Genomic DNA, 23,306 nt, shown 5'->3' on the forward strand with positions numbered 1-23,306 from the left:
GTGTCACCAATTAATCAATTCAAGCTAAGAATGTAAAAAGCTAAATTAAAATCATAAATCTGAAATACCTCAAATTGCATTAAATAGAAATTCAAATCTAACATGAAGAGTTCATAAACCAAATTGTCAACATAAAGTAATTAACAAGAAAAATAAATAAACTGGAAAGCTAGAACAAATAAAAGTAGAAGAGAAATTAAATTAAAGGAATATTGAACATGGAATTGAGAATAGGTATTCCTAAAACTAAGAGAAATCCTAAATCCTAAAACTTAAGAGAGAGGAGAGAGCATTTCTCTCTAAGAACTACATCTAAAACCTAAAATTGTGAATTGATGAATGTTGTGTGAATGAATAGATCAATTCCTCCACTTTATAGCCTCTAATATCTATTTTCTGGGCCAAAAACTGGGTCAAAAATAGCCCAAAAATTGCTGGGGGCGAATTCAAATACGTACAGGTCGCTGAAATTTCTGCAGAACCATGTGTGCGCGTGGATTCACGCGTGCGCATCACTTATCTTCAGGGAAACTATGGCAAATTATATATCATTTCGAAACCCCGGATGTTAGCTTTCCAACGCAACTGGAATTGCCTCATTTGGACATCTATAGCTCAAGTTATGGTTGATTGAGTGCGAAGAGGTCAAGCTGGACAGCTTAGCAATTTCTTCAACTTCTTGTATTCCTTCCACTTTTGCATGCTTCCTTTCCATCCTCTAAGCCATTCCTGCCTTATAAATCCTGAAATCACTCAACACACATATCAAGGCATCGAATGGTATAAAGGAGAATTAATTTTTGGTAATTTAAAGGATTGGGAAGCAAGTTTTCAATTATAGAACAAAATTAGGAAGGAAAATGTAAAACCATGCAATTTATATGAATAAGTGAGTAAAGAGTTAATAAAAACCACTCAAATTAGCATAAGATAGTGGTTTATCATACTCCCATGTCAGTCGCTGGTACCAAGTCTGGAAATCATGCAGGCACCCACCCACTGGCTCTCCATATGTGCGTAACTCGAGGTGGTATGCAACGTTCTGCAGGGTGATGGTGCATTCACCCGATGGCAAGTAGAAAGTGTGGGTCTCTGGACGCCAGCGCTCCACGATTGGAGTGATCAGGGAGTTGTCAAACACAAAGTCCCTAAACTGCATCGTGTCGCCGAACTCAGCCTCCCTCAGGTGGATGATGGCGTCTGGGGGTGCAAGTGTGTGACTAACCCGCCTAGGTAGTAGCAGGCGAGGCCTCTGTTTAAAAGAAAAACTTTTGTAAAGATTCGATTCCAAACTAAGTTCTCTAGCATGTCCAAATCTATTGTAACAAATTTAAAATGCAACTCAAATAAACATCACAACATAATAAACAGAATACAAAACCAATACTTAAAAATCCTCTCCGAATTTAAAGAAAATATTAACTAATAAAAATATTTAATTAACTAATCAAATCAAAGTAATTAGTTATCTAACTTTTACTATGAGTAAATTATACACCTAACTCATGTTACTAACTTGTCAACTAACCTAAATTGTGTTACCTCAATATCATCCAATCTACTCATCTGTTAAAACACTAACTCTATAAAAGTTTTCGAAATAAAATTACATACACTTATTAATTTAAACAATAAAAATAACACTAACTTCAAAGTTGATAGCTCCTGCAATATGCCAACTAGCGTTGAGGCAGTTGATATCAGGGTCTCGTGCGTCCATGCGTGCATCCCTGTGTGCTATAACATTCGGGGAACTAATAAATATTAACATAACGGTGCAAGAAAGAGAGAATGAGAGAAATGTGGGGTCAGAGACGCTCTAAACAACTTCTATTTAGAGTTGCTTTCTAGAGATATCTTGTTTACACTGTAAATGAAATATGTAATAAAATTGTGAAAGAATAGAAAAATAAAAGAATTATGAAAAAGAAAAGATGAAATTTTATTGATTGTTGATTGAATGAATTGTAAATTATGAAGGTAAAACTAAGTATATATAGAGTATTGGCCTATGAAAGATAAAAGTAGATAAAGATAAGATAAAGATAAAGATAAAGATAACTATAAGATAAGATAAAGACTAAATTATAATTTAATTTGTGTATTCTGTTGGGCTGAATTTGTGGGCCGTGAGACGTCTTTATTGTTGTCATGGGCTAAGGTGGAAGAGTGGTTTAATACGCCCCCCGCAAGCTGGAGGATGAAAGATGTCAAGAACACTAAGCTTATTTCAGATTAAGATGGAAGGGTTGAGGAGACAAAGGCTTGGTGAAGATGTCAGCTAGTTGCCCAGAAGAGGGAATTGGGAGAAGTTTCATCACTCCAGCTTGAGCTTTTTGTCGAACCAAGTGACAATTAACCTCTAAATGTTTGGTCCGTTCATGAAAAACCGGGTTAGCAGCAATATGAAGAGCACTCTGATTATCACAATATAAAACTGGTGGGCGGATATGAGAGATGCGTAAAAATTGTAACACATTTAGTATCCATTGAAGTTCACAAGTTGTATTGGCAAGTGCACGATATTCTGCTTCCGTGGAAGAGCGGGCAACGGTGGTTTGTTTCTTGGTCTTCCAAGTGACTAAAGAACTGCCTAAGAAGAAACAATAACCTGTTAAAGATCGCCGAGTGTCAGGACATCCGGCCCAATCAAAGTCACTGAAGTCGAGAAGCTGAATTTCTGATTCCCTTGGAAAGAAAAGTCCTTTGCTGGGACTAGTTTTCAGATATCGTAACACATGCTTGGCAGCTTGAAGATGAGATTCAGTAGGAGATGCCATGAATTGACTTAATTGTTGAGTGGCATACATGATGTCCGGTCGAGTAGTGGTGAGATAGATAAGACGACCAACCAAACGACGATATACAAAAGGGTCGAATAGCAGGGGACTTTTATCTTGATATAGTCTTGTGGTACTATCCATTGGAACAGCGGCAGGTTTAGAACCTAATAAACCAGAATCCTCCAAAAGATCAAGACAATATTTTCTCTGAGATAAGCAAATTCCCTTCTCTGATTGAGCAACTTCAATACCCAAAAAATATTTTAATGGGCCCAAGTCTTTAATTCGGAAGTGTTGGTGCAAAATAGACTTAATGGCAGCAAGTTCAGAAATGGAATTACCAGTGAGAACAATGTCGTCAACATAGACTAAAAGGATAGAAATTTGATCACCAATGAATTTGACAAATAAACTATAATCAGATGAGGTCTGCTGATATCCATGAGATAGCAAAAGATGAGAAAGTTTGTCATACCACATACGACTAGATTGTCGTAAACTATACAGTGACTTTAGTAGCTTACAGCATTGATTCGGTTGAGGAGATATAAATCCGGGTGGCAGAGTCATATAAACATCCTCAGAAAGATCCCCATGTAAGAAAGCATTATTGACATCCAACTGATGTATAGGCCAATGCTTCATAGAGGCCACTGTCAAAACTAATCTGATAGTGGCAGGCTTGACAACAGGGGAGAAAGTTTCCAAAAAATCAACACCTTTAGTTTGAGTGAACCCTTTAGCCACAAGGCGTGCTTTATATTGATCAACTGAACCATCAGGATTACATTTGATGCGATAAACCCATTTACAGCCAACCGGCTTAACCCCTGCAGGGCAATCAACAAGACGCCAAGTTTTGTTCAGCTCAAGAGCATCCAACTCATCTTTCATAGCACTACGCCAATTAGAGTGTTGATTGGCGTCCTTAAAAGACTTTGGCTCAATGTCAGAATGTAGAGATAAAAGAAACTTTTTATGTGAAGATGAAAGAGAAGAAAAAGACATGACTGACTGAAGACAAAGGATACTTGCACTTTGAGAGAGATTGATTTGTAGATATGAGAGAGGAATTACACAAGTAATCAGAGAGATATGCTGGAGGTCGGTGAGGCCGGTCGGAATGATGAGGATGGGGTTGTCCAGGTGGTAAAGAAGGTGACGGGGGATAAGAAGGTGATGGTGGACTGGTGTCTAGTGTTGAAAGTGATTCGATGGTCATGGGTTCAACTTGGTTAGGAAATGATAGTGAAGAAGAAGGAGAGGTTGTTGGAGAAAATAAAGAACTAGGTGGAGTTGGGTTAATGGGTATAGGTGAGGGTTCAACTGGAAGACTAACTGAATCTTGTTTTTGAGAAGGTGTGTTTGGCAATGTTGGGCTGAGTGTCTCGAATTGGACATTTGTTGTGACTAAGGACAAGATTTTTTCATAAAAAATCACGTTTCTAGAAATCTCAATTCTTTTATCTTCTAAAACATAAACAATATACCCTTTAAAACCATATTGAAAGCCAATAAATACAGCCTTTTTGGCTCTTGGATCAAATTTTGATCTGTTTGCCATTTGGGTAGAAACAAAACATAAGCATCCAAAAACTTTAATGTCATGATAATTTGGTGGATGATTGAATAAAATCTCAAATGGTGTTTTAAAATTAATTGCGGATGATGGAACTCTATTAAGTAAATAAACAGCATGTCTAACAGTATAAGACCAAAAAGATGATGGTAAATTAGATTGAAACATAAGAGCACGAGCTATATTCAAAATATGTTGATGCTTGCGTTCTACCCTTCTATTTTGTTGAGGAGTTTCAACACAACTACGTTGATGAATAATGCCCTTTGAAGCATAAAAATCAGGTAAAATAAATTTTGGTCCATTATCGGAACGAATAGTTTTGACTTTGGAGTTGAATTGTGTTTCAATTAAAGTAATAAATTTTTTTATTTGATTTTGTACTTCTCCTTTTGATTTTAATAAAGTAACCCATGTAAAGCTGCTAAAATCATCAACAATAGTAAAAAAATATTTATGATTATGAATAGAATTTTGTTGAAACGGACCCCAAATATCAAAGTGTAATAAATCAAAACTTTCATTGGCTTTGTTAAAACTTTGAGAAAATGAAAGTTTCTTTTGTTTAGAAAGATAACAAATGTCACAAGCCTCGTTATGATGCATAGAGATAAAAGGAAATTGTTTATGTAAATGATTAAGTCTTTGCCCAGAAAGGTGTCCTAAACGAAAATGCCATATATTGGAAGGTGTAATGGGTGGAGATTGGATAGAATTTATGGAGTGTGTAGTGGATGAATTTTTACCGAAATTGGGTTCAAAAACATATAATCCCTCTCTCATTCTGGCCAAATCAATTGTCCCCAAATTGTTGCTCTGTAGAGTGCAAGAAGAAGATGAAAAAGTGAGTTCACATATGAGTGCTGAAGTAATTTTTGAAACAGAGATAATATTAAAGTTGAAATGAGGTAAATAAAGAACATCATGAAGAACCAATGATGGTAAAAATTAAATGATGCCTTTATAAGAAACAGTAGTTCGAGAACCATTTGGTAAATGAACAATAATAGGAGAAATTTGTGTGTAAGAAATAAACCAAGACAAATTTGATGCAATGTGATCTGTGACACCAGAATCAATGATTCAAGTATTCAAGAATGAATCTCGATTTGAAGAATTGTTAACAGTAGAAAAGGTATTGAAAAAACAAAGATAATGAGTAGTTGGACTTGGCAAAAGTTCAAGTTGGTTTGAAGGACGATCTTCTTCATTGAAAGGAAGTGCCATGAAAGAAAAGTGTTAGGCTGACGAAAGGTCCAAAAGAGGCTCCGGATGAAGTTGCTGGTGTGCCTTTTCTCCTTGATCCATGGATGTCAGCAGAGCTCAAGAGGAGCTCTGATACCATAATAAAATTATGAAAGAATAGGAAAATAAAAGAATTATGAAAAAGAAAAGATGAAATTTTATTGATTGTTGATTGAATGAATTGTAAATTATGAAGGTAAAACTAAGTATATATAGAGTATTGGCCTATGAAAAATAAAAGTAGATAAAGATAAGATAAAGATAAAGATAAAGATAACTATAAGATAAGATAAAGACTAAATTATAATTTAATTTGTGTATTCTGTTGGGCTGAATTTGTGGGCCGTGAGACGTCTTTATTGTTGTCATGGGTTAAGGTGGAAGAGTGATTTAATAATATGACTAGACTTATCTTGTTTATAGTATAAACGAGATAACTCACTTAATAGAAATTCGTAAATACTCTCAAATTAGTGTATATTGGTAATTAAATTATTTATTTTATTTATTTTAAAAAAATTCAGCTGTCATGTGGACCTTTTTTCTTTTTTTTTTTTTAAATATATATAAAATATACAAAAATATTCTTACATATTTTAAAATTGCACTTGACCTTGAAAGAACACAGTACCTAATTTCTGTCCATCTACATAGGTTTTTTGGTTATATTAGTTTAAATTTATAAGAATAAGTGTATCTAGAACTCACTAAAAAAATAATGAATAGGTCTGTTAAATTTAATATTGGATCTATAGTTTAATTAGAGAAATAATATACTATAAACAAAAATATGATGTAATAATATAAACATAGATAATATAATTAAAATTCTAAATTTTTTTTATTTTAATTTTAAAAATTTCTATTTTATCCTCTCTGATTTCTATCTAATTTTTTTTATCTCTTGATATAATATTGTATGAGAGTCCCAACCTGTTAATATTTGATTCTCTTAATCATTCACGTAAAAGCGTTTTTTTTATTAACTAAAAAATTACTATATATGTGAATCATGGATTAAAGCTCATGTAAGTCGTCGTTCAATTCATATTAAATTTGTGAAGTTCAGTCACGTAATTACTTAGGCCTATAATATTAATTCAAGCACAAATTATAAGGATAATTGGGACATTCTTGTCATATGATTATTTAACATTCATTGTAGCTAAATATCGAATCCGGTTTGGTGGCTGTTAATTTAGCATGGTGATAGCTATAATATAATTATTTAACTTTATTTTTTTTACGTTTTTATATTAATTAATATCCTTATAAATAACATAATATTGCCAAAATTATGAACAATATAACTTCATATATTTTATAACTCTTTAAATTAACCAATATAATAAAAATTAACAGAAAATTAGGATATCAATTAAATTTTTTTTTTAATATTCCTAAGATTATATGTTAAAGTTAATCATGATAGCATTGATTAAATTTGATTTTCATAACAAATAATAATAATAATATAAAATAAATATCTTTCTTTTGGATAAAATTATTAGAAATAATAAAAATAAATAAAAAATATATTTTTTTTAAAGAAGACTAATAAAATTAAATATTTACAAATAATATAATAGATAAAAGATAATTGTTTAAAAATAGATGATATAGAGTATTAATTCCTTTTTTATTCGTAATTGATTCCCAAACTTAAATTCTGATATGACAGACCTTTTTTGTTTTTAGTATCTAATTAGCATTTTATTTTTATAAAAAAATTAATTGGTAGTGACTTCAAATTTTATAGCACAATCTCTTACAAAAATAACGAATATTATTTTCATCCTACGATCGTCTACAGATTATACCATCTCGGACAAAAACGTTGCAACAATATGTCAATTTTTGAATAAAATATAAAGATCACACAGTCACATAATTCTAATTTCATTTTAATCGGAGATGGAATATATGACAATCCAACACTTACTATAGTTAAAGGCCTTTCTTTCATCTATGTAATTTTTGTCGTGTATTAAACGATATTAATTGACAAATAACTTTTCGAAAAATTAAAAATTCTATAAAAATAACCAACTATTGTATATATATTCTAAAAAATATTATCGAAATTATATTTTGATACGGTTTATCATAAAATTATTAAAGAATATATAAGATAATTTTATTCTTAAATTTTAATAATATTACGTCAAGTAATCTTATTTTATTATTGTAAATTAATAAAATTCTTTTAAAAATTTAAAAAATTCAATAGATCAAATTTTGTTTCATTTTTTTGGGTGCACCTTCTAAATGATTATCCAAATATTTCTACATTTATGTCAAATAAATAAGTCATTTGCTCAATATAAAAGTGAGTTTTCACTAATAATTAAAAAAGTGATTTTTTTTTAGACATTTTTATCTTATTTTTAAATAATTTATGGACTTTAGTTGTGTTTATATCTTTTGAGATTATTTTTGTTAGCGGTCTAAATTTTCGGATATCATTTTAATACTTTATCCTTTTAAATAATAATTCTTTGAATTTTTTTAATTTTCGTGGTATTTTCTGATTTAGCAGATCAAGGATTAATTCGCACGAATTGAAGCTCTATTTAAGGGTTTATCGCTGATCAATAAATTACTGTATGTACAAAGTGAAATTCAAATTTCTGACACTTCTTTAAACAGACTAGTGAACTAACTATTAGGTTAACTCAAGTTAGTTATAATTGTTTGAATACTAATGGTTGATTTCGAAGTAAAACTAAAGATTTATTCACTTCTAAAAAGTACTAGTAGTTGTGATGCGCGGATACTGATACAGACACAGGACACGATACGATATGAAACACGCGGACACACAAATTTAAAATTTTTATAAGATACGGGGACATAATATATATAAAATATATATTATTTTTTTAAATAAATTATAATGATATTTTAGTATTTTATTAATATTAAATATAAATTAATTTTTTATTTATTTTTAATATTTTCTTAATTATATAAAATATTTAAAATATTTTTTGTTTTCATAATTAACAATATATACTATTTATAAACTCATGTCAAGAATACATGTTAAGAATAAGGTTTGGCATGATAACATGTGATGATATTTAGGTTTGTCCAAAAAAAATTTTATTTTAATTAAAATACGGTTGAATATAAAAAACACACATATTTGACAAGTATTGATAAATAACGTATCCGAAATGTGTTCGACATACGGACACAATAAATAAGGAAAGTGTCCGTGCTAGTAGTCAAGTTTAGTAATATACTAAATTAAATGTTTCACTGAATAATTCCGGAAAGTTAAAAGTGTTTTTAATTTTATTTTAAAAATTTAATGCAACATATATTTTAATTTTCAAGGATTTAAGAGGTTGACTTATTTATTCATCCAATTAAAAGTTGTTAAATAATATAAGACAGTAAACAATTATTGCTATTTCTATTTTCATCGAAAATTATGCAATGATTGCTATTTCCATATTTATAAAAAATTGTTTAGTTTGATTTATCAAATATAAGTGAAACAATTTTTGTAAAAATATCTTTTAAAAATTAATTTTAATAAATTATTTTCAAAAAATAAGAATTTTACCGAATCAAATCTATATATTTACTAATTTCATGATTTTTTTTGTTTGATTTTATTAATAATAGCATTTAATATTTCAATTTAAAAAAATAATTTACATATATTATTTTCCTTCACAAATTTATTCTATCATTTTTATTATGATGAATAAGATCTATTTTATTCGAGTTCTAACTCATCTAAAATAAAAAGACGTGTGTTCCTTTGATATGTGACAATCATTTTTTAATGCAATCACACTATATTTATCACTAAATCAAATTTGAGTTCAATTAAGAAGTTAATTTTTTAAGTTACAATTTTTTTAAATTATTTTTATTCTAAATTTTCTAAAAAACTAAAAATTAAAAAATTATTTTACAATAAAAAATTAATTAATATTAACTAAAGTTAATTTTCATATATTTATTCATCAAATTTATATTGTGTTGACTTATTTATTTGTTCTAGAATATTCTACTAGACAAATATTTATGTAAATTATATTATAAGTTTGTTTGTGTGAGTTTTAAATTTTTTTTTTATTTTTTTAAAAGATCTTTTAAAAAAATAAAAGTTATTTTATATTTGGATATCTTATAAAAAGATCTTTTTATCTATTAAGTATGTTTAGATACAATAATGTAAAAGTATTTTTAATTTATTTATTATGCAAAAATATATTTTTTTAAACAATTTTTTTTTTTAAAAAAGGTATCAATTGTAACTCCTAAAAAAGAATTTTTTTATTTTTTAGTATTTTTATTTTTACTACTAAAAATTTATGAAACACGCGAAAAAATAAAAAAAAATATGAATTTTTTTAATTAATTTAACGAGACCCAATCAAGCACTATATATAACATGTTCTCCTTCTTACTTGAATCTCATATATGTATATGAAATATCGATAATTTTCTCATAGTTTTGATTCTCTTGTGCACTAAAAAAAATGGCCAAAGACAAGAGAATAAACGTTCTAATGGTCTCACTACCCTTTCAAGGTCACATTAATCCCTTCTTAAAATTAGCCAAACGTCTTATTTCAAAGGGTGTTCATGTTACCATTGCAACCACAGAAAATGCACGCCATCGTTTGCTTAAAATGCCAAATTCTCAGAGCTCAGAGATTAATCTTGAGTTCTTTTCTGATGGCCTTAGCTTTGATTTTGATCGTAGTGATCAAAATTCACTAATAAATTCTCTTTATACTAAAGGGTCTAAAAATTTGTCTACTCTCATCACCAACCTCACCAAAGTTGAAGAATTTTCTTGCATGATTGTTAACCCTTTTGTTCCTTGGGCTATAGATGTTGCCAATGAACATGGCATACCCTGTGCAATGCTTTGGATCCAAGCTTCTGCAGTGTTCTCTATTTATTACCGATATTTCAAGAACACTGATGATGATTTTCACAATTTGGAGGATCCAAATGAGAAGGTGCAATTACCTGGGCTTCCAACATTTAAGGTTAGAGATCTTCCAACTCTTATGCTTCCTTCAAGTCCTGATCATTTTAAAAGATTACTCATGCATTTGTACCAATCACTTGATAAAGTGAAATGGGTTTTTGGCACATCGTTTTATGAAGCTGAGGAAGAGATAGTGAAATCCATGGTTTCACTTACCCCTATTTACCCCATTGGACCACTAGTATCTCCATTTTTGTTAGGAGAGACAGAAACCAATGGCTTTAGTGTGGACTTGTGGAATGCTGAATATTCTTGCATAGAGTGGCTTGATAATAAACCAAATTCCTCAGTGATTTATGTGTCGTTTGGGAGTTTGATTGTGCTGTCCAATAAGAACATTGAAAACATAGCTACTGCTTTGAAGAACAGCAACAAAGCATTCTTGTGGGTGCTGAACCCTGGGGCAGATGGTGCTGATGAATTAGCTTTTGAAATTCTGAAAGAGACAAAAGGGAGAGGTTTGGTTGTGAAATGGTGCCCACAAGAGAGGGTTCTCATGCACCCTTCTGTGGCATGCTTTGTTAGTCATTGTGGGTGGAATTCAACGTTGGAGACACTCGTGGCCGGCGTGCCGGTCATCGCTTGTCCCGAATGGACTGATCAGCCAACAAATGCAGTGCTTATATCAAATGTGTTCAAGACTGGAGTGAATGCTAAGTCTGAGGAAGATGGAGTTATCAATGCACAAGAGCTTCAAAGGTGCATTTGGGAGGTCATGGACGGGCCAAATGCTCAAGAGATTAAAAACAGAGCAATGGAGATGAAGGATTTAGCAAGAAAAGCGTTACAAAATGGAGGTTCTTCTGACAAGCACATCAACCAATTCATCCATGATATCATCATTCACAACTTACACCCTTAAAATAGTATCAATGTTTGGCCTAAATAAATAATTATTGTTTCTTTAATCAATTGATTAAGATCTTTTTAAATGCAAAACTCTTTTTTCAGCGTGGAATAAAAAAAGAAATTGACATATAGGAGAGACCCATTACATTATGTGTAATGACACATTTCTAAGTCAAATTAATGAAATTTTTAGTAGAGATATATTATTGAAATTGTATCCAAAAGTTTATGTTCGTGACAAAAATAATCTTAAATGATATCAATGACAAATACTTTTCGAAAAATTTTGAAATCCGATAAAAATAAGTAACTATTGAATATATATTCTCAAAAAATGTTATCAAAATTATATTTTGATACGGTTTATTACAAAAATTATTAGAAAATAAGATATTTTTATTGTTAAAATTTGATAATATTACATCAAATAATCTTATTTTATTATTGTGAACTAATAAAATTATGTTAAAAATAAAAAATTCTATAGATCAAATTTTGTTTCCTTTTTTTTTTTTTTTGCACCTTCCAAATGATTATCAAAATATTTCTACATTCATATCAAATAGACAAGTTGATTGCTAAATATAAAAGTGAGTTTTTACTAATAATTAAAAAAAGTGATATTTTAAAAATTTTTTGTCATGTTTTTAAATAATTTATGGACTTTATTTGTCGTTTATAACTTTTGAGATTATTTTTGTTAGTGGTATAAATTTTTGGATATCATTTTAATATTTTATCTTTTTAAGTAATAATTTTTTTAATTTTTTTATTTTTACAATATTTTTTAGTCTGACAGGTTAATGATTAATTCATACGAATTGAAACTTTATTTAAGAGTTTATCGATGACCAATAAATTATTATATATGCAAAATAAAATTCGAACTTTCAATACTTCTTTAAATAAACTAGTGAACTAACTATTGAGTCAATTTAGTTATAATTGTTTAAATACTAATGGTTGATTTCCGAGTCAAACTAGAGATTTATTCACTTCTTCTAAAACGTATTAGTAGCCAAGTTTAGTAATATACTAAATTAAATGTTTCCCTGAATAATTCCGGAAAGTCAAAAGGATTTTGAATTTGATTTTGAAAATTTAATGCAACATATATTTCAATTTCAAGGATTTAAGAGGTTGACTTATTTATTCATCCAATTAAAAATGGTTGAATATATAACACAGTAAACAATTATTGCTATTTCTATTTTTATCGAAAACTATGTTTAGTTTGATTTATCAAATATAAATAAAACAATTTTTTTAAAAATATCTTTAAAAATTAATTTTAATAAATTATTTTTAAAAATAAAAATTTTACCGAATGAAATCTATTTTGTTTGATTTTATTAATAATAACATTTAATATTTCGATTTAAAAAATAATTTACATACATTTTTTCTCTTTACAATTTTATTCTATCATTTTTTATGATGAATAAGATCTATTTTATTTTTTATGATGAATACGATCTATTTTATTCGAATTCTAACTCATCTAGAGTAAAAAGATATGTGTTTCTTTAATATATGACAATCATTTTTTGATGCAACTAGTATATATTTTCGTACACTGTACGGGATAATTAATAAAAATATATAATTTTTTTATTAAAAGAAATTAAATAAAAGATATATATAATAATTATTACTATAAATATTTTACAAAGTTATAATTAAAATTAAAATGTAATTATTTTTAATGTTAAAAATATTAAAAATAATTAGTATTTGTCTTAACTGGTTTGGATTGATTGAGTAGTCATCTCACTCATTTACCTAAGTAAGTATTAGAGTTTCGAATTTCGCCTTGCGTATGTAACAACTCATTGGTTAGCGACAGACCCTTAATAAATTGAGCTTCAATTCGTGGAGGATTAGTTCTCGACCTGCCGAGTTGGAAAATACAGTGAAAGAAAATAGTATTTGTCTTGAAAGTAGAACAATTCTCATTGATGTAGCAATACTTATGGAGATTTGCCTTTGTTAAAATTTAATTGTGACGGTTTTATTTATTGGTATCATATTCATTCAGGAAGTCAACCAATATGATCAACGTTATTACCGGTTAAAATTTTATATTTTATGATATGATTTTCAAACTTCTAAACTTATAAACTTATGTCATTAAAAAAGCTATTAGATTGATTAATATTTTTTGGTAATATTACCAAAACACCGTAGTTGAGTATATTAAATTATGTAAAAAGAAACTATAATAACTTTTGTTATTTAATATACAGGGCAATTTACGCATCTAAATTGTTTGACCCCCAATATTACGCAAATACATTGTTTCCAAATTCAATACGCAAATGCATTGTTTCACTATTTTATGTAAACCGCTACTGCCAGTAGCGGTTTACAGGTGTGCATAAACCGCTACAACCAGCCGCGGTTTATGTGTGTGAGTGTGTGAGTGTAAACCGCTGCTGCCAGCAGCGGTTTACGTGCGTGTGTGTGTGAGTGTAAGCCACTACTGGCAGTAGCGGTTTACGTGTGTGTGTGTGTGAGTGTAAACTGCTACTGCCAGTAGCGGTTTACGTGTATGTGTGTGTGTGTGTAAACCGCTACTGCCAGTAGCGGTTTACGTGTGATGGGCTGAATGGGGCTGCCTATATAAACCATAGAGGGGCCAAATGTGGAGAGGTAGAGTGTTATTCACAAATGGAAGGGGAGGATAGTTTTGTGGCTCTGGTTCACTGCTCTGGAAAAATTCAAAAGAGCAAAAGGCATGGTGTAAAATTCACAGATAGAGAACCGCTTAGTGTTTTTATCCGGTCGTTGAATATGTTGGCGGAGATTAAGCAAAGCATATTACGAAAGCTCGGTACGTGTGGGACGAAGTGAGTAAAAAAATTATTTTACAAGATTCCCATTGACGTTGTCTCAACTGGTGTGAGATATGAGACCTTCGTGATCGGGTCGGATGAAGACTTGCAGATCTTGTTTCACTGCAGGCGTAGTTTTCCGGAGGTCAGGATAACTGAGCTGTTTGCGAAGTTGGAAGATGGTGTGGATAGCTCTGGAGCATCGGCACCTAATCCTCAGTCGACCCCAGCTGGTGGTGCATCAACATCGATGCCTGTGGTAGCAGTGGCCGTTCCGAATGCGGAGCCCGAACGTGCTGGGGCTGTTCATGCATATATTGGTCATGTTGTTCCTGATTTTGAATGCGATGCCGGACCGGATCGAGTTGAGAATGCACTATTTGACGATGATTTAGATGAGGAGCCTGTCGATATTGGTGGGGATAGTGATGATGATATTCCAAGAGGTGGACGTTCAGCCCATGGAGGTTTCGGTTCTGCAACACAAGAGTACCCTCCCCACCTCTCTTCCTTGAACTTGGAAGTCGTCGGCCAACAACAGAATGTAGATGCAACATTCGATGGGTAGGGCATGCATGATGGGACACCTATGACTGAATTTCAGATTAGCCAATCTTTCCAGAGTAAAGAGGAAGCCGTGTTGAGTGTAAAAGATTACAGTATTCGGCGTGGAGTTGAGTACAAGGTTATGGAGTCCGACAATCTGAAATACCAAGGGAGATGCAAAGAGTTTGGTAACGGGTGCACGTGGTTGATTCGGATAGTCATGCGGAAAAGGAAGAGCACATGGGAAGTTAGGAGGTACAATGGTCCGCACACGTGTATGGCCACATCGATATCAAGCGACCACAAGTAGCTTGATTATCATGTCATTTGTGCGACAATCTATCCGTTGGTTCGAGCTGATGCGTCGGTGTCGATCAAGGTGTTGCAAGAGGCAACGGAGGCGACTTATGGATTCCGGCATAGTTATCGGAAGGTGTGGTTGGCGAAGCAGAAGGCAGTAGCGCAAATATATGGCGATTGGGAGGAGTCATATGCTGATCTGCCTCGGTGGATCCTTGGGGTCTCATGCACGATGGAAGGTTCCGTTGCTCTACTAAAGACGTCCCCGGTTAGGGTGGGTGACCAAGTTGATGAAGATAGAGTCTACTTTCATCGGATGTTTTGGACATTCCCTCCGTGTATTGAGGCATTCCGCCACTGTAAGCCGCTCGTAAGCATCGATGGAACACACCTCTATGGCAAGTATGGCGGGACATTGTTGTTGGCGATCGCTCAGGATGGTAATAACTAGCCAAACTAACTGTCATCCAAAGAGCATACACATAAAGTCCATAACCGGAACATAAACAACATAACGAGAGATGAAAAACAACAACACATGGTGCTAATCATCGCGATCATCCCTAGCTGCATCATGAAAGTCACCAAGGAGATGCGATCCTGTCCCACATCGGGCGGGACGCCTGACTCGAGTCGGTCGGGCCGCCTGCTGTCCAATGTCATCACCTGGATGGTCTAGACCAATCGCGGACTGGGGGGTTCCCCCCATGGTGAACCACGTATCCAACGGGCTACCTGCAGGCATGTTCAAATCTACCACATACTCGCCCTAATAATCAGCTGGCTGGGAATGCATATCCGTCATGTGTGGCTGGTAAGCTGCGGTCTCCAAATGCACCTCGGGCATCTGCGGCTGGTAAGACTGGCCACCAAACTACACGTTGGACGTGCCAGCATCATCCCTAATCAAATCAGCAAAATCTGCATAAAATCGTGGACTCACCAGCTGATCATCTAAATCCATAGTCATCGTCGGCGTCTCAGGCTGTGCATACATGTGAGAGCTGGGCTCTGGCATCGGAGAGTAAGATCTGCTGGTGAATGTCCCCCCTCCAGCCTGACTCGCTGCGGTCCCACTAACTCCAACACCAAACTGTGTAGGATCCACTGTTCTCCCGCGTTTGGCACTAGACCTACGAACACGGTGATCGACCTCAGCTCTAGCCTCTCCGCCTGCATCATCCTCCTGCATCGCATCATGTAACCATCACCACTCTCTCCCGGTGTCCCTAGTGCCAACACGACGGCGTCTCTCCACACGACGGTTATCCGGCATATCAGGTAACTGTGATCTGCGTGGGACCTGGGAGGATCCTCTCTGAAACGCCTCTGGAGGTATCTGGGTGCCTCTGGGATCCGCGAATGCAGCCCCCGGACTAAGGAACTGCTGAGCCTCGCGGAACCACCAATCTAGGTAATTAGCAGATGGGCCAGGATCTGCCACTCGATCAATGGAAATGACTGCATCAAGTCGGTTCCCCCAGTGCAAATGCCAGACCTGATAGTAATGGGGGAACCACCTGTCCCCTCCCCTCCCGTCCTTAGCATACAGCCAGTCTACGTTCAAACCGTCCTCGGGGATATGCTGTACTCCACCCAGCTGTGGAACAACCCTGTCAACCTGATGCCACTCGATGACCGCAAAGTATATCAAACTGGTCACCGCTCGCCATAGGCGACTATGCTCCTCTGTAAGTATCTCTGGATGGACAACGGCAAGTACATCAAGTGCGGAGTAGGGCTCCCATACAATCTGAAACTTCAAAACTCATCATACATTACAACAACAAGTATATATCTAGTCACGACTAGATAGCAAACCAAAAATGAAACTCTAACTGCTATAAAACTTAGATCACGAGCGGTCAATCGATCCAATGCAAGCCGATACCTTATGACTCTCTGCTCCTTTCCATCGTTAGGAGGTAAGTAGGCAGACCACCTAAATTTAAGTCATATGAGACACAAACTACCATAAAAACGCCAAAGAAATTTGTTAACAGTAAAAAAACATAACGCATACCTGGATGCCAGCGGGAAAGAGAAAGTCTCAAATCCTTCCGGCCTCAAAGACGGAAACCGCCAGAATATCCAACTCTGTAGCAACTGGAGCGGGCCCGCAAGATTAGTCACATTTCTATTCGCTACCCGACACATGCATCGGTACAGCCATGCCAGAGCGGCCGACCCTCCAGCTATACCTCCCCATGTCATCAAGGTTTGCCACAAATGGCAACCACCGTATATGTACCCGGTTCGCACTCTTGTCCCCAAATAACTGAGTCGATAACAGCATCATGATGTAGGCCCGTGCGTAGATGCAGACAGTCTCCTCGCTCGCATCTGCTGGTAGCACCGTAAACCTATCGCAAAATCATGTAAAGTGTACTGTCATCTGCTTGACCTTATTCAGTGGAGGCCGCTCACCGAATAGGTCCTCAAACCACTTCCAAGCTGGTCGGCCACCCTCCATGTATGTCTCAAACTCACCAAGGCAACCACTCACAGCCTCCCCATCCACAGGCAGCCCTAGCTGAAATGCCACGTCCTGCAATGTCACTGTGCATTCTCTGAAAGGCAGGTGGAACGTATGCGTCTCAGGACGCCACCTCTCAACGAACGCACTAACCAGTGGCTCATCCAACCAGAACCATTCGCTGTTTAGCCTGGCCAAATGGTACAATCCAGCCCTCTCTAAATACGGGATGATCCTATCATGTAAGGGCATATTCTGTTGTCGTCTCACACTGTATATACACCTAGTGGGCTGCACAGAACAAGAAAGATATACAGAGTCCAATTAAATTCTCCTATCCTTAAAAAATTTGCCATAACTAACCGGATACAAATATATTAAACATCAACAAATTCTCCTAAATAAAAAATAAAAAAATTTCCTAGTCACGATAGAAAAAATAACAACATCCATACTTTAATAAATAACAGCCAGAAATGTTAAAATACTATAAAGCTTTAAAATTTAAAACTTCATATCATACAAATACCCTAACCAAACTAAAATAATTCACTAACGTCAGCTATCCCTTTCCCTAACCAGTGAACTAACATCCTAGCATGCAAAGCCTAATTTCAAACTAGAGGGAATATTCTATAAATTCTAATTCGTCTACCTAACCTACCATTTTCTGACTAACATATGCAAAGCCTAGAAAAAAAATAAATGTTAACTAACCTCGTCCCCAATAGAACCGGCAATATGCGCAACACCGTTCAGTCGGTACAGGGTCCTGCCTGCCATGATAACTGGCCAGAAGTCACCGCTGAGATACCTCGGACCCGCTCACAACTTGTTCTAACCTCTCTCTAGAATTTCCTCTCTCTAAAAAACTCCACAAACCATCTAAATGCATAATCCGCGGCTACAATCACGGTTTATATAGACAAAGCAGCACACGTAAACCGCTACTGGCAGTAGCGGTTTACACACACACACACATACACGTAAACCGCTACTGGCAGTAGCGGTTTACACTCACACACACACACACACACACACACACACGTAAACCGCTACTGCCAGTAGCAGTTTACACTCACACACACACGCACGTAAACCGCTGCTGGCAGCAGCGGTTTACACTCACACACTCACACACATAAACCGCGGCTGGTTGTAGCGGTTTATGCACACCTGTAAACCGCTACTGCCAGTAGCGGTTTACATAAAATAGTGAAACAACGCATTTGCGTATTGAATTTGGAAACAATGTATTTGCGTAATATTGGGGATCAAACAATTTACTAACGTAAATTGCCCTAATATATAATTTATTCTATTGAAAAATAAATTATTATTCCTATATTGGAATATATTTTTTTTCCATTTTTATATCATTTTATTTGACAATAATTGCCAATAAAAAATGAATGACTATACTATTTTATAATATGATGTACAAAATAATTTTTTATTTCAAAAATTAATTCTGGTTAGTGAAAAAAATTCAAAATATTTTCTTACACAAATTTAAATTTAAATTTGAATTCAGAATTTATTAACAACTCACCTTTTTTAAAATTTTAATAACAAAAACAAAATTAGTTAACGGCAAAATATTTAGCATTTAATAATTTTAATCATTTAAATTTTAATTACCAAAAATTGAGTTAGAAATTAATTATAACCTAATAATCGATAATACATACACATATATGATGACAAGTCATCTTAACCTAGTTTCACTAACCTTTTTCTTTTATTTTCAATTGAATTATGCACTTTCTTGAGCCATAAGCAAGCCAATTGGGTAGATTTTCATGCTTCCTTTGATTTAATCAACCATAGATGAATTAATGCAATTTCATGAGGATTTATGCTATAATTGCCACATATTATGAAAGAATGACAAACTCATGATTTTGAGCATAGCTTTGATGTGTTTGGTTGATTAATGATAGGTGAAGAAAGCTTGGAGAAAGGTTGAAGCAAGAAGGAATGGCTAGGAGGAAGAGAGGACAAAAAGTTTGAGCAAAAGTTTGCCTCAAACTTTAGCTCAAACTTTTGGAATAAGTGAAAACAAACCAGGGAGCAAAAAGCTTGACCAAAAGTTTGCCTCAAACTTTTGCACAAACTTTTGGGCAAAAAGCTTGAGCAAAAGTTTGCCTCAAACTTTTTGGCAAACTTTTGGGAGAAAAGCTTGAGCCAACGTTTGCCTCAAACTTTTTGGCAAACGTTGGCATCACAAATCAACACCCTGGAGAGCAAAAGTTTGCGCCAACGTTTGCCTCAAACTTTTTGGCAAACGTTGGCGCCATGAACAACACACCCTAGAGAGCAAAAGTTTGCGCCAACGTTTGCCTCAAACTTTTTGGCAAACGTTGGCGCCATGAGTGTGCAAGGGGGAGCCAACGTTTGAGCAAAAGTTTGACCCCAAACTTTGGCTCAAACGTTGGTAGCAGCAAGGATGGGGTGGCTGATATGAAAAGTTTGACTCAAGCTTACATGATTCCAAACCCGGTTCACTTCGGTTCTTCTCCAAACTCCAAGAGCATTCAACCAAGGCCTCTATCAACCCAATTCCATCAAGAGCAAAGGCCCAATTGAAGGCTTGAAGACCATTTGAAGAAAGTGTATAAATAGCATAGGATTTAAGTTTTTCGGGAGCTTTTCTTTTAGTTTTCGTGGAGAGTTTTCGGGGAGCTTTTCTTTTCGGTTTTGATTTGGTAGTTTGTAGAGAGCTCACTTTTACATTTTGGCATTGTTGTTTTAATTCAAGAGAATTTGGGGAGGAGAATTGATCTCTCTTCTTCCTTGTTCTTGCTTGAATACTCTTTACTTTTCTTGCTTCGGATCTTGGGTGGAGAATTGAAGAAATTCTGTTTCAATCTCACCTTGGGATCTTGTATAATTTTCTGCATCATTGAATTTCAGTTTCTGTTAATTGCTTCTTCTTCTACTTTCTCTGCAATTTACATTTCCTTTGCAATTGCTCTTGTTGGATCTAGGAAGGCATTGAGATCTAGACTTGGTTATCTAGTCTCTTGAGTCCTGAGATCTGGATTTCCATTTTCAATTTCTCTGTTTACTGCTTTTCAAGCTCTTTATATTTCTGTTTTAGATCCGATTCAACCCAAGGCATCTTCCATTCTTCTGTGTGTTGAATTTTACTCTTCCTTGTTTAATTTCTGCAAATCCAATTCCCAATTCCCTTTACAATTCAAGCCATTTACAATTCTTGCACTCTAAGATTCTGCAATTTACATTTCTTGCGTTCTAAGTTTCTGCTCTTTAATTTCTTGCTCTTTAAGATTCAGCACTTTAAATTTCAGTTCTCTTTAATTTCATGCGAATTACCCATTCCCTTTACTTTCCATGTAATTTAAATTCTGCAAATCACAAATCTCTCAACCAAATCTTGATTCGCTTGACTAAATCAACCACTAAGCTAAAATTGCTCAATCCTTCAATCCCTGTGGGATCGACCTCACTCCCGTGAGTTATTATTACTTGATGCGACCCGGTGCACTTGCCGGTGAGTTTTGTGTTGGATCGTTTTCCGCACATCAATATATATATATATATATATATATATATATATATATATATATATATATATATATATATATATATTAGTACACAAATAGTAATGTCTAATATATCATTTAATTTTTTTAACAGAGCTAATATATAATTTATTGAGGATTGATTTATTGTCTAATTTTTTTTAAAAACTTTATAGTATGTGAAAATAGTGATCTTATTTTTTATTATTATTTAAAAAATTATTTATAATTTTTTATTATGTAATTAACTTAATTAATAACCTTTATTATTGTTATTCTACAAACAAAATCATGTTTATATTATTTGTATATTTTTTAATACTAATAAATATATAGGTACTTGTACTATTATATTTATTGTCTTAGATAATTGGGTTAAGTTACTTATTTCGTAAGTTAAATAATATAAATTATATTTTATATATTAAATTCACCAATTTATTCATATTAAGAAGAGAAAAATTATGCAATAAATCGTATGTTATAAAAATTAGTTAAATTACATATAAATTATCTTTAGAAAAATAAAGAAATAATTTATCACATATAATAATCCTTGATATATGTAGTGTCATGTGTATATTAGGATGATATATTTTAATTATGTGAGTGATTATTATTATTCACTTTTTCAATAAGATAGTAAATAATATTTAAAATTAAAAAAAAGATAATTAGTATTTTTTTAGTTTGATTATAATAAAATTAAAAACAAACACGCTAAACAATATAGAGCATCAATGGTAAAATATAACCTAAAAAAGTTACTTAAATTAAAAAAAAACATGCATGTGATGAATTATAATAAATTTATATATGAGGAGTAAAAATAAAATAAAAAATTAAAAATAAAATAAAAAGAATAATTAAAAGAAGTAAAAGAAGGTAAAATAAATAATATGTAAAATAAAAAAAATGTATTGTAATAGAAGATTAATATAATCAATGAATATAACAGATAAAGGAGAAAAATTAAAATACGATTTCATTAAACAAATTTTAAGAAATTTTTTTTGAAGAAAAACTTATTAATCAACTTTTATAAAAATATTATAACAAATTTAAAACGTCTTTAAAAAATAATTCTATTAATCAAAATACATAAAAAAAATAATTGATATAAAACAAAATTATTAAAATATTTAGCAAAATTAAGATAGAAAAAATAAAAATAAAGAAACTACAAACATTACATCCAAAGCACAAAATAAAAAAGAAAAAGGGATAGAAAGGACATTCTAATTATATATAATTAAAATATATTATTAAATTATTAAATTAAAAAAATTGAATTAATGTCTAAAAATAATTACTAAAAATAATAAATTCTGACGACTAAAAATAATAAATTAAACTAAAGAAAATTTGAAAATATTATCTGAAAATATAAGAATCATAGAATATATAATATAGGAATATATATACATTAATAACAAAATAAAATCGTAGCATATAGAATTGGAATCCTTCAATATTTTTAAATGAATTAAATGAATTTATTTAAGAATAATAAATATTTATTCACTACAATGATTAATATCTGTTTTATTTACTGGACCGTACTAATAAAAGAGTAATTAAAAAATATATGTGACCAATTTAAATCATTTATTTAAGTATCTATTAATTAATATAAAGTATAAATTCGTTACCTTCTTAATAATTAATACTCATTTTTTTAAGCATCAATTAATTAATACTCGTTTTATTATATATAATAATAATAATAATAATAATAATAATAATAATAATAATAATAATAATAAATTAAATTAAATAAATTTATTTATTTCATCGCCTTATATATTATTTATTAAATCATTTAATATTTATGTAGTTTAATGAATCAAACAAAATTTTAAATAATTTAATATCTATTTTAATTAAATTAAATATTTGATTAGTTATGATTGATGTAATTTAATGAATCAAATAAAATATTAAATGATAAAATATTATTTATTTTAATAAAATAAAATTAAATATAATTGTATAATTTCTTAAAATATTAAAATTCTACCCCATTAATTGAAGCACGTTCTCACGCAATCTCTTTCTACAGTGCATCATTTCTTAACGGGTCGTTGAATTCCCATGACTCGTAACTTCCCTGTTCTTCCCAG

At 32.4% G+C, this 23,306-nt stretch overlaps 2 protein-coding genes across 2 annotated transcripts; one reads left to right on the plus strand and one right to left on the minus strand.

Moving 5' to 3' along the window:
* Positions 1–10,069: 10,069 nt before the first annotated feature.
* LOC112720532 (UDP-glycosyltransferase 84B2-like) lies at positions 10,070–11,505 on the plus strand. The gene has a single exon (XM_025771495.3). It carries the CDS (start codon positions 10,110–10,112, stop codon positions 11,490–11,492), a length of 1,383 nt encoding a protein of 460 aa, XP_025627280.1. The 5' UTR covers positions 10,070–10,109; the 3' UTR covers positions 11,493–11,505.
* Positions 11,506–16,366: 4,861 nt separating this feature from the next.
* On the minus strand, positions 16,367–18,418 carry LOC112721129 (serine/threonine-protein phosphatase 7 long form homolog). The gene is made up of 5 exons (XM_025772200.1): positions 18,353–18,418; positions 17,604–17,926; positions 17,361–17,522; positions 16,981–17,101; positions 16,367–16,912 (listed from the first exon to the last, which is right to left on the minus strand). The coding sequence occupies exons 1-5, from the start codon at positions 18,416–18,418 to the stop codon at positions 16,367–16,369; spliced, it is 1,218 nt and encodes a 405-aa protein (XP_025627985.1).
* Between the last annotated feature and the right edge of the window lie 4,888 nt (positions 18,419–23,306).

Source organism: Arachis hypogaea, chromosome 11 (assembly GCF_003086295.3).
Source record: "Arachis hypogaea cultivar Tifrunner chromosome 11, arahy.Tifrunner.gnm2.J5K5, whole genome shotgun sequence".
NCBI classification, from domain to species: domain Eukaryota; kingdom Viridiplantae; phylum Streptophyta; class Magnoliopsida; order Fabales; family Fabaceae; genus Arachis; species Arachis hypogaea.

What these genes read in the sequence shown, in the direction of transcription:
- LOC112721129 (XM_025772200.1), bottom strand. Translation starts at nt 18,418, where the DNA reads ATGGCAGGCAGGACCCTGTACCGACTGAACGGTGTTGCGCATATTGCC. An exon ending in CCGGTTCTATTGGGGACGAG is followed by an intron (nt 17,927 to 18,352) that starts GTTAGTTAACAT and finishes TGTTCTGTGCAG; the next exon opens with CCCACTAGGTGTATATACAG. An exon ending in AACCTTGATGACATGGGGAG is followed by an intron (nt 17,102 to 17,360) that starts GTATAGCTGGAG and finishes ACTTAAATTTAG; the next exon opens with GTGGTCTGCCTACTTACCTC.
- LOC112720532 (XM_025771495.3), top strand. Translation starts at nt 10,110, where the DNA reads ATGGCCAAAGACAAGAGAATAAACGTTCTAATGGTCTCACTACCCTTT.